This window comes from Egretta garzetta, unplaced genomic scaffold, assembly GCF_000687185.1.
Source record: "Egretta garzetta isolate BGI_Z169 unplaced genomic scaffold, ASM68718v1 scaffold156, whole genome shotgun sequence".
NCBI classification, from domain to species: Eukaryota; Metazoa; Chordata; class Aves; order Pelecaniformes; family Ardeidae; genus Egretta; species Egretta garzetta.
Window position 1 is genome coordinate 1,310,859 of NW_009260125.1, and position 14,847 is coordinate 1,325,705.

The 14,847-nt window shown below is 42.8% G+C and overlaps 2 protein-coding genes across 8 annotated transcripts in view; one reads left to right on the forward strand and one right to left on the reverse strand.

Moving 5' to 3' along the window:
* Positions 1-28: 28 nt before the first annotated feature.
* On the forward strand, positions 29-8,493 carry PSMC2 (proteasome 26S subunit, ATPase 2). Of its 2 annotated transcripts, XM_035896860.1 has the most exons (12): positions 29-1,714; positions 2,325-2,525; positions 2,939-3,020; positions 4,075-4,174; positions 4,504-4,635; positions 5,255-5,327; positions 5,472-5,567; positions 5,826-5,990; positions 6,499-6,586; positions 7,315-7,517; positions 8,031-8,127; positions 8,229-8,493. In XM_035896860.1, the coding sequence occupies exons 2-12, from the start codon at positions 2,523-2,525 to the stop codon at positions 8,384-8,386; spliced, it is 1,197 nt and encodes a 398-aa protein (XP_035752753.1). In that variant the 5' UTR covers positions 29-1,714; positions 2,325-2,522; the 3' UTR covers positions 8,387-8,493. The 2 variants fall into 2 exon arrangements, with proteins under 2 accessions (XP_035752753.1, XP_035752752.1); XM_035896859.1 differs by lacking the exon at positions 29-1,714 and having other exon boundaries at positions 1,725-2,525.
* Positions 8,494-9,858: 1,365 nt separating this feature from the next.
* The window catches only part of SLC26A5 (solute carrier family 26 member 5), a 37,291-nt gene continuing 32,302 nt past the window's right edge, over positions 9,859-14,847 (reverse strand). For 2 of the 6 annotated variants that reach the window (XM_009641382.2, XM_035896850.1), the window contains exons 15-19: positions 14,604-14,696; positions 13,534-13,656; positions 12,426-12,638; positions 12,103-12,157; positions 9,859-11,614 (exon numbers count right to left, since the gene is read on the reverse strand). In XM_009641382.2, the coding sequence (XP_009639677.1) occupies positions 11,472-11,614; positions 12,103-12,157; positions 12,426-12,638; positions 13,534-13,656; positions 14,604-14,696 (627 nt within the window). In that variant the 3' untranslated portion in view covers positions 9,859-11,471. Of the gene's footprint in view, positions 11,615-12,102; positions 12,158-12,425; positions 12,639-13,533; positions 13,657-13,988; positions 14,295-14,603; positions 14,697-14,847 lie in introns of those variants that run through there. The other 4 variants (XM_009641383.2, XR_004842350.1, XM_035896851.1 and 1 more) reach the window with 4 other exon arrangements.

Below are 14,847 nucleotides of genomic sequence, written 5' to 3' on the forward strand. Positions count from 1 at the left end.
CGCCTCTGCGGCCCTGACGGGCAAGCGGGGGTGGGTGGGTGTTAAACGTAAACATCGGTCTGGTTTTAAAAGATTCTGAGGGAAAACTGAGGAAAATTGGGTCCACGAAGTAGCCGAGATCTGCATGGTACAGTCTGGCTTCTCTGGTCCCAAGGCTCTCTAAGGCTCTCTTAGAAAAAGCTCCTAAAAAGCCTGATCTGCTCTTCGTAAAATGAAAGGCTTAATGTGGTTTAATAGTTAAAGATCAGCCTAATAAAACAGGGTAATTTCTTTTCCTTCATTGGTGGAGTCCTGCAGAGGTGGCAGCCAAACCCTGCATCCTGCCACTTTCACGAGTAATTCCATGGAAGCAGGAGAGAATGAGGTGGCAAACGGTGTTTGAATTTCATTTGCCTTTTTAGTTCATGCTATTAAATATTAAATAATGCATCTACAGACAAAATCGATACTGTATGTAGTCAGTGATGGAGTTTGAACTGTTCCCCCTCAGGAAAGGTTTTTTAAATTATAAGAATGTAGTGTTTAATAGATATCAAAAAATCAGCGGTGTAGTACACATAATCAGAAAAGCAATAAGGATCAACAGAAGAAAACCTTTCTCAAAATACTGTATAATACATGCTGCACCCAGACCTGCAATACTGTGTGATTTGGGCTTGCTCTATCAGAAAAAGATACAGTGGAATTAGAAAAGAGAGAAAAACAGGCGGTCAGGGATGCTTACGGTGAAGGCTATGGTTCAGTCGGAGAATAGATAGCCTTTGGGGGAAGGGATAGGGAATGTTAAAGGTCTGTTAAATGACGAGTGATATGGAAGTAAATAGGGGATGACAGCAATAGAGAGTTATATTTTTCTTAGTTCTGAGACCCAAGTACAATTTTTAGATCCAAGTTTAAGTCAAGTAAAAGGAAGCACAGTGCTGGTTTAAACTGGGGGATTCCTTCCTGCATATTCTGCTGAAAGTTGTTTACAGGGATTCAAAAAACTGACAGAAATATTCACATAAGGAATTTGTTTTAAGGGCTTTTAATACCAAGGTGTGACCCGGGAGCTGGAGCTTACTGTGTGCTTGCCAGGTTCGTAGACCTTGCTGCTGGAGAAGGGATATTGGACCGAACCGGTTATCTCGTCTAGTGTGACCGTTCGCACGTTTTCTGTTTTACAATACTAAAACTCAGCATTGTATTTGTTACTGATTCCAGGTTGCATTAGTAGTTTACGGTAGTTTCTTGTTACTGAGGCCAGCTTAGATTTGGTTGCTGTTCCCTGCTCACACTGGGTGTTTTGGAAGGGACACATCACTGGTGGAAAGTGGTGACAGTTTTTCATTGATGTTTTCTTAGGTGTTAAGATACACAAAAAGTTAAAAAGTTGAAGTTTCGATATCTTCAGTCCCTTCTCTGCACAGTCATAGGTTGGTAAGCTACTCTGAATGAGGCAAAGTTTTAAGTAGCTTGCTTGCTCTGAGCTCTGTTTGGACTGAAGAGAGTAGCTGGAAACCCTATTTTGTTTTTCTTTAATGTCTGATACTTTTTTGTTCCGCTTTGGTTTAGTGAAAAAGTAGAAACTCAAAAGAATCCCTTTAAAATGCATGTTTTCATCTTTTAAAAGCATAATTGGTACTGTTGGTGTTGTTTTTAAAATTGGAAGCTAAGTCTTTCCTGTCTTGTTTCAGCTCTGGATGAAGGAGATATTGCCTTGCTGAAAACATATGTAAGTAGCATACGTATGCAAGAGTGTTAAAGAAAAAAAGCAAGTCCTGTTAGGAATTCAATGCGAGAGTGGATGTGTACTTAGTAAGTAGTTATTAAACCTCCTTCTCCTAGTGCTTCTATCTCCTCCCAAAATCTTTCTCCCTCTCTGCCTTCCGATGAGAAAGCCCGAAACTCAACCCACAACCCTAAAAATAATCCAGTAGGTTTGTTAGCTTGAAAGTAATGCAGGTCTTTTTTTTTCCTTTGTTTTGTATCTTGTAGCTGATTGTTCTAGGGGTCTAACAGCTAGGGCTTTACTAGGGCTTTTCACTAACCAGTTTATATTCTTGCATTATAAAGAACAGTAAGACCCCTTCTCCCATCAAATTTACTTGCTTTTAGCCATCGTGCTAAAAAAACTGTTAGTGAGGAATACACAGACCTGGTCAAAAACCATGTAATCTCAGGCGGCATTTTCCACGGACAATAAGGCTTAAAATGCAAATCTCCCCTCTCCACCAGAAAGCAGAGCAGGTCAGGGAAAGAACTCTTGGAAAATGAAACTTGCAGCTTAGCGTATGTCTGGATTTGGATATGTTTGCCAGAAGTTTGAATTTTGTTTACACCAGGACTCCTTTATGAAGCTCTGAAATACGGCTTGTGCCCTCTGCAGCTTTTTTGTTGCCAAGTTGCTACGAAGGAGATGTTGTAAAGGAAATCCAGATCCAGATCTGCCCGTATTGGGCAGGGCAAGATAGTAAAGCATTCTATCACAAGCAACAATCTAGCTTCTGATTTGCCCCATGATCTTTCTGCTTCTTCCGTGAATGGTAAAAAGGTTGGGTAAGCTAGTTAAAGCACTTGTAAAGATGATTTTCAAATAATGTATACAGATGAATTCTGTTTATATGTGATTTTTACTATGTCATTTTTAAACTTTAGCAAAAAAAATAGTTTAAAAAAATAAGGCTGGACAGGTTTAAAAGAAAAACAAATCGTTGACGTGTACAAATATGAAAAATTTCCACTTGCACAGTTGGTCAATTGTGTGTGGCTGCGCTCTGTTTTTGTGAACAGAAATATTGTCACTGGAACTTAGCACTGTCTTTTTTGGCTGTGATCAATAGTTGGCTGGGATACCAAGACAGTCTGTTGAACATCTTGATGCTCAGCAGCTATCGGCACTTCTTCGTAAACAGAAAATAATTTGAGTTAGGAAATCTACGTGATATTTCTTTTCCAGGGCCAGAGCACGTACTCAAGGCAGATCAAACAAGTCGAAGATGATATTCAACAACTGCTTAAGAAAATCAATGAGCTCACCGGTATCTTTCTTTCTTACGATAACTTTCAATAGAAGTGCCACATATATACCAAAATGAGTGTTTTAAGAAGCTGATTTTAAACAACTTGTGCATTGGTTTATTATTGTTATTTGTCTCAAAATAATACATTTCTTTATTTGGTAATGTGAAATTTTTGCTTTGTAGGTGATGGTCTTTTTGATTGGGCAGGGCTAATCTGTACATATGATTATGTAATTTTGTAGTTTAACACATTTTTATTCAAAACTGCAATTTTTATGTGTTACAGTGGCATGAAACAAATGGCCCTTTCTGCCACTAGCTAATTTGTTGTGATTTGTGTCAAGCTGCATTTGGATAGCGAGTGAACTTCCACAAACTGCAAAACCCCAGCGTATTATCATTAAGTTGTGGTACCAGTCCTCGTATAACGAAGAAAGGTGTATCAGAGCAGTTAGCATTTCAAATCAGCTGGCCAGTTATGGCAGTGACAATAAAAATTAATTTGATTTTTCTTTCTTTGTTTCACTGATGTATGTTTGTGGCCCTGTGGCTAATCCTCTAGTGGCCCTCAGTTCTGCCAGGAGGACCGCAATTTTGCTTTTCCAGTAAAATCCTTGATTTTTTCAAATGCATCGTGGAGATGGTACTTTTCATATCCATGTTTTGGAACATTTAAGGTTTTTCACCTGTGTGAATCCCTTAGCTTCTGGTATCTTGCACTAAAGCTTTGCCTCAGTGCAAGCACTTGCAGAGTTTCAGTCCTTTTCTGAAACTTTTAAAAATATACTTATCTCTGATACCTCCATCAAGCTTCGTTGTCATCGTCCACACATTGCAAAATTGTATTGGAGGATGGCTAGACTGGTATTTGCATGTTTAGCTGGCACAGTCACATAGGCCTCGTTTCTTTAGGAAACTTGTTTTTTAGGAAGTCCATCAAAGAGGTGTATGTGTGTGCTTTAGAGGTCTCGGAAAGCTTCCTGAAGGCTTATGTGTAAGGTTCTTGCTATGGGAATGATTGCTAACGTGCCAGTTCGCTGCTTCCTCCTCAGCTTGTCTGTGTTGTACACAGGAATCAAGGAATCCGACACCGGCCTGGCTCCTCCCGCCCTTTGGGATCTGGCTGCAGATAAGCAAACTCTCCAAAGCGAGCAACCATTGCAGGTTGCAAGGTGGGTGCACTCATCCTCTTTGCAGTGGAGCTGCATAGTGTAAAAGTGTGATTTATAGCTTACGTGTAGACTTTTTTTAAAAAATAAGGTTCACATGTTGTGCGCATTGAAAGTGCTTTTTACCATTGTGTCAAAAAGGAACTGTGCTATGCTTGATGATGTATTGCGTGCTTCATACTTGTACTTACCCCTGCAGTTGTTGTAGGATGCTATAATAACAGAATCACAAGTACAGAAGCTGTTTCAGTGTATTTGGAAAATATGACCCTCTCATCTGGATGCTTAGTTAGTTTGTCAGCCTGGTGTGTTAATTGTATGTGCTGTATTAGGTGTACAAAGATAATCAATGCAGACTCCGAGGATCCCAAGTACATTATCAATGTCAAGCAGTTTGCCAAATTCGTGGTGGATCTCAGTGACCAGGTGGCGCCTACTGACATAGAAGAAGGCATGAGAGTTGGGTAAGCAAAATCTTACAAGTTTTCATGGAGACTGAAACTTTATCATCTGATCCATTAGTTTGACAGGTCAACATCTATCATTTAATATTTTTGCAGTAGTTAAAATTATAACACTAATGTCTCTGTGTTGGTAGACAGTAACTCATCTGCCTGCTGTGCTGGAATCTTTTGATTTTGATGTCATTCTGATGAGAACCGTGTGTCATGGACTGAAACCTTTCAGTTTGGGTCCTGGTAGTCCCAGCTTTCAGGGGGCCTGTGCACCCTGCTTCCTCTTTGGCAGTCTGCACAGTTACATGCAGAATGGCTACAGGAAATGTTCGCTGAGGAGGCGATACTGCCTGCTTTTAGAATCAATACTTTGCCAGTTTGCTCTGCGGGATATTTTGAAGCTTAGTTTTCAAAATACTTTGGTATTAATATTTTTGGAAACCTTAAACTTCTCTGCAGAAGGAATTCCAGTTTCTAGCCCACCTGACTATTAGCTTTCAGGGCTGGGCTGTCTTGATGCCAGAGAAAAGAACAGTTTAAGAACTCAGTGTCTAATTTACAGGGTTGTTTCTACGTGACAGTTTAATCCATCAGTGTTAAAATAATAGTCTTTATGCTTTCTCACCAGGGTGGACAGAAATAAGTATCAAATCCATATCCCCTTGCCTCCAAAGATTGATCCCACAGTCACCATGATGCAAGTGAGAACTGCCTTTACTTACTATGACCCTGCTTTGTCTTGTAATTTCGATTACTTTGGCTGGATTTTCTTCTGGGCTCTTGAAAGCCTAGAGGGAGATGCAGCATCAGCCTGTTAACTGCTCGCTCACCTTTTTGTTGTGCAGGTAGAAGAAAAACCAGACGTCACTTACAGTGATGTTGGTGGTTGTAAAGAGCAGATTGAAAAGCTGAGAGAGGTGGTTGAAACCCCTCTGCTTCATGTAAGTAACCTCCAGATTGAAGCTTTTATTATTTTGAAAGTATTCTGGTCATCTGTCAGCATTTGAAAAAGCAAGAAAAGATAACATAGCTGAATGTAAACACTTAAGTGAAAGGAGGTCTAGTTTTAACAAGTGGAATCCAGCCTAGCCTGGTTTCTGTTGCTCTTCACTGATGATTTTCTTAATTTGCATATACTCTTTGATGCGCCTAATCTTTAATTTGCCCATAACCTTGCCTTCTGTTTCCCGCCATTACAGCCCGAAAGATTTGTTAACCTTGGAATTGAGCCTCCCAAAGGAGTACTCTTGTTTGGGCCACCTGGGACAGGCAAAACACTTTGTGCCCGTGCTGTTGCTAACAGGACTGATGCTTGCTTCATCAGAGTAATTGGATCTGAACTGGTGCAGAAGTATGTGGGAGAGGTAAGAGCAAATACTTGGTGGAGTGTGGATTTGCGAATTTCCAGTTGTGGGGACCAGACACCGTAGTGGATGTGATGGATGCAAGTGTTTGCGTGCTGGAGGTAGAAGGAGAGGGGAGGAACCATCAGAGAAATCTCTGCAGATCAGGCAGGCAGTTATTAGACCTGAGCTGTGCTGCCGTTGATTAAATGGATTTTGCAGTGCAGAGTTCAGCCTGTGGTTCGGGAGGATTCCAGGATTGGGATTCTGTTCCCAGCTCTGCCACTTAGTTTTCACTTGGCCCTGAGGTAAATGACTTCCTCTGTACTTTTGACTTTAAGAGTAGTAATTGTCTCTCCTTTACAAATCGCTTTAAGATTTATGAATGTTCTGTTATACGTATGTGTACAAATAAGTGAGTTTTATTATTGGAAACTCAGAAGTGTTTGGAAGCATGAAAAGTTTAATTATGATAACTTGCCTTTTGTGTGTCTTGAATCTTTAACAACATCCTGATTTTTGCTTTCAGGGAGCTCGAATGGTTCGTGAACTCTTTGAAATGGCCAGAACTAAGAAAGCTTGTCTTATATTCTTTGATGAAATTGATGCCATCGGAGGTATGTTTGTAGGATGTACAGCTCGAATCTCATACAAGCACATTTCATGTTGTAATTCTTTATCTGGATTGCTGCATTTTCAAGAAACGTGCTTGTAAATACCTGTTTAGCAAAACGACCACCAGCACATCCTGTGTCCGGGAAGCTGTCAAGAAGTGGTTTATATAATTTGAACATATGTAGCCCAGATGAGAAGTCTTTGCAAGTTTGGAGCACCCAGATTATTTAAACTTTAGTGAAGAATATCTGTATTGTGTTTGCAAAAAGTACTGTTAACTTAAACCCCCTTCAGCTTCTGGACTGCAGACTAGATCTTCATTACTGCCTGAAAACATGATTTTTTTTCCCAAAGGCTGTACTTAGCTCCTTTGAAAGTAGAACGATTTTTGCACAGACAAGGCAGGGGGGATTTTGATTGAGGGGAGGCAAAACAACCAAACAAACTAAATATATAAATTTCAGCAGCTTGGCCAGTTACTAGGCAGGGAGACAGGCCCTTTCATACTAAGGGTGAAGATACAGTGCTTACTGTACCTGGCAGATAACGCCACTCCCTCTTTTTTGGAAATGTGGCATTTGAAACGTGTTGTTTTTAAACTTGTCACCTGGAAAAATTATTTTAAATTACATACAAATATTCGTATCTTCTACGTAGCAGCTGTGACACCTCTGTCGTGCTCTGAAGGTCCCTCTCTTACTCTGTGAAACACGTTGTCTCCTCTCTCCAGGTGCTCGCTTTGACGACAGGGCTGGGGGCGACAATGAAGTGCAACGTACGATGCTGGAGCTGATCAACCAGTTGGATGGTTTTGACCCACGAGGCAACATCAAAGTGCTGATGGCTACCAACAGGCCTGACACGCTGGATCCAGCCCTGATGAGGCCCGGCAGGTTGGATAGGAAGATAGAGTTCAGCTTGCCTGATCTAGAGGTGAGAAGGCTTGCTTTCACAGCTGAGTACGTCGTTCTCTGGAGTCAGTTTACAAGAAGTAACAGAAGCGGCACTCTTAACTTATGTGAAACTACATGGAAATTTGGGGGATTAAAGATGCACCAAAAAGGTTTTCCCACACTGCACAGATTCCATCCCTGTCTGAGAAGCTGTGGTAAATAGCTGTATTCACTGTATGTTCCTGACTCAGCAGGCAAAGAATCCTTTAACCAGAGCCGTGATTTAGTTCTTTAGTTGGAACGTGTTTTGTTTGGCTCTTTTGAGGGAGATTTCTTGACTTACTTCTGCCATTAAAGCTCTTTTTAAAGTTATTTTCTTCATTTAGTACCACGGACACTTAAACATGCTAGTCCAGACATAGGAAACTATAGTTGGGCAGCAAAGAAAAGGTTTATTTTCCATCTGCCCTTGCTCTGGATGTGGGCAGCTGCACACTGACAGTCACCACCTCTTCTGTAGCATGAACACTCCTATCCTCCACTCTTTTTCCAGGGGCGAACTCACATATTCAAGATACACGCTCGTTCGATGAGTGTTGAGAGAGACATAAGATTTGAGCTGTTGGCTCGGCTGTGTCCTAATAGCACAGGTAGGCTTAATTTTTTTTTTTCTTTTTTTTTAAACAATTTTGTGTGTGCTTCATCTCCACCGGTGGTCGGTGTTGAATTCATTTATCCCTTTCTTTCAAAGGCGCCGAGATTCGCAGCGTCTGCACGGAGGCAGGCATGTTTGCTATCCGAGCACGTCGAAAAATCGCGACAGAGAAAGACTTCCTGGAAGCAGTGAACAAAGTCATTAAATCCTATGCGAAATTCAGTGCTACCCCCCGCTACATGACCTACAACTAGCATCTTGCAAAGTTTTCCTGTTCCTGTTGTTAAACTTCCTATGAAACAACAATCCAAGCGTAGTAATTCCTGTCTTGTTCTTGGAAGCTAGAAATAAATGAATAAAAAAGAATGAATTCCAAGCGGTAGGTGTGAGCTCATCATGCGTGCGGAGCATTGCTGCCGTAGAATTGTTTACCACTAAGTCTGCCAGTGAGTGCTTTGATCCACCATCGCACTTGTTTAAGATGTTACTGGGCCCAGCAGATGACCCTGGTAGGGGTAGTTGGGCAATAGCTGATAGTTGTGGGCAGGAGGGGACATTAAATTAAGGTTGTGCTTCATTCATCCAGTGCGTTCCTGTAGTGCTGAGGGTTTGGTCAGCGAAAAGCAACAGCCTTTCCTGGTCTCTTTTGCAAGTGTGGCATTGGGGGGCAGGGAGGGCTTGAAGAAATAGGGAGGGTGTAGGCTGTACATGGACTTTGGCCAGTGTCAGTATCTTGATCAGCAAACTTGGGCAAGCCTGTGTTTCTGCCCATACCGGCTTGAAAAACTGATCTCAAGTGTTATGCGTTGGTTTGGGAAGAACATTTTGGGGAAGGATGCAAGTTTACTGGTGGGACAGAATTTTTATTTTTTCATTTTGAGCCTGAGCAGAAAGTGGTTCAGAGAGCAGCGCTGAGGGGGTCTCTCTCCAGTTACCAAGTGCAGCACTGGGAGTGTACCGTTTACTGAAGAAGGGTGAGTGACGCATCTCTAAAGAGTTTGGAGCTCACTGGGTATCCTGAATTATCATCAGTGCTCTGGCAAAAAAGGAGGGGGGAGGGGAACATTGTGCTGATGACCCCATCAGGGCTGCCTGAGACTCTGTGGCTGAGGCAGCGGGGCACTACCCTGCCAGTGCAGACAAACTGGAGAGGGGAAGAAGATGAGCCCTGTTCCGAGTTTAAAGACTGTGGGTGTGTTTTATCTAGCGGTGACAAGCCTGAGGAAGGATTTAAATATTCAGACTGCCGTCTGTTCATCAGTGTGGGGAAGAGGAAGTCAGTTTAGTTTTCAATAGGTAACCTTGGCTGGTGGTTAGGAAGCAGCGCTTCCGCTGGGGGAGGCAAAGCACAGGACCAGACCAGCCAGAAGCTGCCCGGGTGTAGTTCACCGGGCGAGCTCGTTCCCAGCAGCGCAGGCGGTACCAGGCACCGGCCACACAGCGCTCGTGCCCCGCAGGCTGGGGCGCAGCCCAGGGCCCAGGCCTCCCTTGGGCAAAGGCTCCGGGCCCAGCGTTTCTGCAGCTCCCCAGGGTGCGGCACCAACCGCGGCAGGGAGGCCCCGCAGGGAAAGGGGAGGGTAGGAGCCCCAGCCCCAGGGTGGTGGTGGCCCTGCTCACACCCCCCCGAACCAGGGGCAGCCACCACCAGGGCCCCTGGCTGGGCCCACACACACAAGAGTCTCGCCGAGACAAAGTGGAAGATTTTGACAAGTTATGATCATCGCTTTATTTTAGAAGCTGACAGGATTCTGACATGAACTGAAGAGACTGCGTAGTTAAAAACTGAAGCTGTGACAAGCTGAAAGTAGAAAAATATACTGTATGTAGATACAAAGCCTTGTTAAACTAGTTAACATTATAAAATGTAACAAAAGTTGTTTAAACAAATGCGCACACCGTGTTAACATGCATCCAATTCACCCTTCACACTCCAGCTAAGCAGCAATTTCTGATGCAGAAAGCTTCCTACCCCTAGTGGCAGGGGAGTCTGAGGAAAGAAAACATCTTCCCCTGCTGCCCCCAGTTCTTGGGAAACTCGGCTGACCTGAAGCAAGCCCTAATCACAGAGGAGCTTGAAGCAAAATGAAAGTATTAAGTTCTGCACTGGGAAGAGAGGAAGTCCTCCGAGTTCCCTTAGGCACAGGACGAGGGTGCCGAGTGAAATGTCACTGACGCTCCACGCGGTCAAAATAACCTACAGGGACACTTTTAGGTTCCTACTTCTGCTCAGATTCATAGTGATTGTCATTAGGCAAATACAGGCATTGAAGGTTTTACGCTTTTGCTTGAATTGCATTTCAGTGTTTTTTGTCTGGCACCAGAAGTTAAAACGGTACCATAGCGGCCAGGTTGCAAAGACAAGAGAAAAGCAGCCCAAACACATAACATTTTTGAAAAATTGAAAGCTGAGGCAGAAGCAGCACTGCTGGTTGGAAGATACCTCAGGCAGCAGAAAAGTACTTCTTGTTTATATTTTTTTTTTGGACTGCTGAGACTTTAGACCTTGTCTGTGTTTTTATTCCAGCTTAAAGAGACTGCATATAGGGGGGCATCAGTTCTTAATTTAATTTTAATTGGCTTCACTCCTGCCTTAAACCAGTTTTGTCTTCAGACTTTGAAGCTAAACTAATTTTAGCTTAAAATCACTGTATTCTTGCCTAGAAAGCATTAACTAGGCTTTGGCAGTGAAAGTACCATACTGACAACATAATGACTAAATGACAAGTTTCTGATTTGAGAGTGAAAATGTTCAGGCAATGAAGAGCTCAGTGTAGTTGAGACAGGTCAGAGTTTAAAAAAATAACTGTACCATCCGGGTTTAAAAAGAGCAGCAGCTAAATGCCACCAGTGTGAATTCATTAATCCAGCTGGCAGATTATTATAATTTATATGAATCTGTTGCACGCAGATGTTGACATCAGGCTTTAAAAGTCATCCAAGAAAGTTCTTTAAAGACACTGGTACAGTGCATTGTGATTGCAGAACAGTGATTTCCTGCAAGATCCCACCTTGTGGTGAGTTAAAGTGCTCATTTTCTCAACAGGAATAGGAATGTCACCTTGTCTATCAGATTCCAACTGCAGCAGAATACACTGAATTTTCTTGTCTTGCGTAATTTTGCGCTTGTATGTCATTGGAAGGCTATACCCCGATTGAAGGAAAAAATTCAAGAGCACGAAGGCTTCCAATTCCTTATCCACTCTTCCTACAGAAAATAAGCACCACCCAATACCCGTAGATACAAATAGCCTTAGGCTCTCTTTAAACTGTGCAAATTAAATATTCAGAAAGAGTCTCCATCAGCATAAATCTGGCTTCCATTCTGCTCGATGCCACTCTTCAGAGGTCAAAGTCAGTCTGCGAAGCAGAGCCGTCTCTCACTTGGCAAGCAAGGACAGCGTCATGAACGCTGTGAAACAGCGACTCTCTCGTTACAGTGTTATCAAAAAAATTCAGTCTTGTCAGCTCACTCATAACAGGGCCTACAAAACAGAAACCAAACATGGCATCAGTGCATAAATTAAAGTACAAAGATGGAAGACAGTGGTATCTCAGGGAGAAGATGACAATTTGTTCTATTACTTGTTATTACTTAAAACATTTAAAACAGCCAGGTGGACCACACGCTACTTCTACTCCAAGCGGGAAATTCTCTTACCCAGACATGCACAGGGGCCTGTTCTTGGCTGAAGATGCTACAATTCCAAATATCAGAAATGTGGAACATTGCGGGCTTTTCTCCTTATTACATTATTACAACAATTTTAAGATACAAAGTTTGGTGTGGCATTTACAATTTGCCAGCTGGAATAAATGGGAGCAGGATCTGCTCCTCACACAACTCATCACATCAGTGCTCTACTTTCACTAAACCGAAGGCTCTAGTGTATATGGGCTTGGTTTTCCCCAAATCCAATTTTAAGCCAATTTTATGTGAAGTAAGTGCTGACCCCGCACCCCCCCAACTCACCGCTACAGCTGGCAATACAGACACAGACACCAACTTCTTTGTATTCTTTGATAATCTGCAACAGAGTTAAACTGAAGTTAAACGCAGGTACATCACTGTATGCCTCGCAGATCTGGAAGGTGTAAGCCAATTACTGAGACAGCTGCGCAGTCCGTGCTCCCCAGTAGTCAGCTAAAACTTACAGAGCTACAAGAATTAAAGCCGTGGTTAGGTGAGATGCTGGATTGTACCTGAGCTGGCATTTACGGCTCATGCTGACAGGTTCCCTATGAGGTATCTCATAAGTTTTCTACAGTTTTTTTTTGGGAAAAAGCCCTACTTACAGTTTTTAATGTTTTTGCTCCAACAGAATCCACAAAGTTCACCGGGGCGAAATCCAGAATTAAAGAGTGGATGTTTGTTTTGGGTTCCACGAAGTGTTCATGCTCATCAGGAGACGTGTCTTGTACACTAGCATCTGCAGATGCAAATTTTCCATTTACAGGTAACTCGTCATTTGCTATCTCGTGTTTTACACCTGCTTCCACGTCGTTAGTCTGGGAGAGAAGATCAATAAAGCTTAATGACAGCTACTGCTTTTCCAGTGTAGATACCTTTCCTCCCCATACTAATTTCTTTCAGCCTTTAAAGGGCGTACAGCTCCTAACCATTACAGAAACTGGCTTTCCATGCACACATACTTCCATATCTTACCTATATATGAAGGTTTATTCTCTTACGCCCAGCCTTTCTACAGTCACACGCAAGCAGCTTAAAGCTGCTATCACAGGAGGGAATTACCCATTTCCTTCAAACGCTGACACACCTGTTCATGTTTTTACTCCATTTCCTTGCCTGATCCCTGCTGGCCCTCGCAAGGCCTATATATGCAGAAGCAGCAATCGGGCTCTGAAATTAGGCATTTGGTTGGTTCCCCACAGTAAAAAGCACACACCAGCTCCCACCCTGGGGGTGAATTTAAACATGCACAAAAGCACACGCACGTTTCAAACAACCCGTCTCAATGTACCTGCCTCACTTAACCACACCAGGATCAGCAGTGCGGATGGTACCTTTTTATTCCAGAGGCTGCTAATTTGAATTACAGTTATTATTATCCTCTTTCTGCATGATTATTCCAAGTGTGCAGAGAGGGGCAGAGGTAGGGTCCCTCCAATTTCTGCTGACACCACTGCTGAGACAGTATGACAGCATGGAAAGACTCTGCTCTGCTATGTGCTACCTGAGCGTAATCAAGGTTCAACACAGTTATCCAATCCAGCCATGAGCCTCTGATCCTTTATGCTACTCCCTCAGTAGCCTGTCCACACTGCACAGTGCTCGCTCCCTAAGTCTTCCCTATCTGAGCAGCACTCTGTACCGTGTATAAACAAGGAAGGTAACACCAGAAAGCAGCATGTTATAGCCGTTAAGGCAGAGGTAAATATTTACCGAAGAACTCACTAGTTTCAACACAGCTTTCTTCCTGAGTTGACTGGCCGCCTTTATTTCCCTGGCATGCCTCTTCTGGGCTTTTCTCCTTGCTGCTAATATGGCACAAGGGTCTACTCCAGTCTGTCATGAAAAGAAAGCATGATCAGAGGACATTCAGCTTGTTCGGATGACACTGCAGTATCAATTAGCACTGGATTCATCACCGTCATAAATTTAAAACACAAGCCTGTGTTGTTCAGCTTCCCGTGGTGGCGGTGAGAACAGTATAAAGTAAGATGGAATAATCTGGGCAAGCACTGTGTTAACAAGATGAGGAAGAGCTGCATCACATTCTTTCCTTGAAATCAGAGAGTGCCGAATGCTGATTCGAGTGCAGAGAGCAAAGGAGAGAGAAGTGCACTTGGACATAAATCACTACTACTTCTTGCTTTGTGAAGATAAGTACCACCCACCTGTTTTGTATAAGACTCATCATGGGAGCTACAGAAAAATTTTTCAGAAGTTAGTAAGGGTACAGTTGCTTCTGGGTCAGGCAGTTCTGCCCTCAGCTTGTTCTGTTATTGCCATTCCCACCCAGTCAAACACGCGTTAGACAGGAGGTGAGGCATACTCTGTATGCAGGTAATTTGTTGCTCGTGAGAGGCATATAAATTCCCACAGTATTCCACGGTCTTACACTCCAGTGAAGTTTGTCACCCAAGAAGGAAGCTTTTACTCCCAGACATTTTGCTTTCAGTTCAACGACTACTTACTTCCTTCTGAAAAAAAAATGTGCTTGACTAGTTTGTGCTCTGCAACCACCAGATGTGGTTTTGCAAGCGGTTCGTATTAATTATTAGTATTTGCTACACTTTGTCCGTTTATTCCCTCCCACCATCTTGTTGCTTCCTAAGATGATTTTTGCAGTTGGCTGGAGGGTCGCCTTCTCCTATGTTGCTGATCACCAGGGGCCACAGGGTGAGAAACACTGCGCTAGGGGCGACACTATAGGGGCTGAAAGATGAGCATATCTCAGAAGCTGGTTTGAATTTTCAAGACATAGACATTAAAGAATTTTCTTTACTCACCTTTTTCTTTAGTGCACCTGTATACGACTCACTATTGGCAAAATAAAGTGATGTATTAGCTTGAAATATTTTTATTCCAGGATATTCTTTAACCTAAGGAAAAGAATATTGGATGAGCACAGTTAAGTATTGCCTGCACTAGAAGAAAAGCACCTGTGTGATCACCAGACACATGAGCATGCAGCCCAACAGCCAACCCTGATGGCTATCAGCATGGGTCAAACAAAGAAGGTCAGCACTGTTG

Excerpts from the sequence above, each read along its gene's own strand:
- PSMC2 (XM_035896860.1), top strand. Across the intron at positions 4,636-5,254 it reads GAAGAAGGCATGAGAGTTGG|GGTGGACAGAAATAAGTATC; the intron begins GTAAGCAAAATC and ends CTTTCTCACCAG. Across the intron at positions 7,518-8,030 it reads TCAGCTTGCCTGATCTAGAG|GGGCGAACTCACATATTCAA; the intron begins GTGAGAAGGCTT and ends CTCTTTTTCCAG.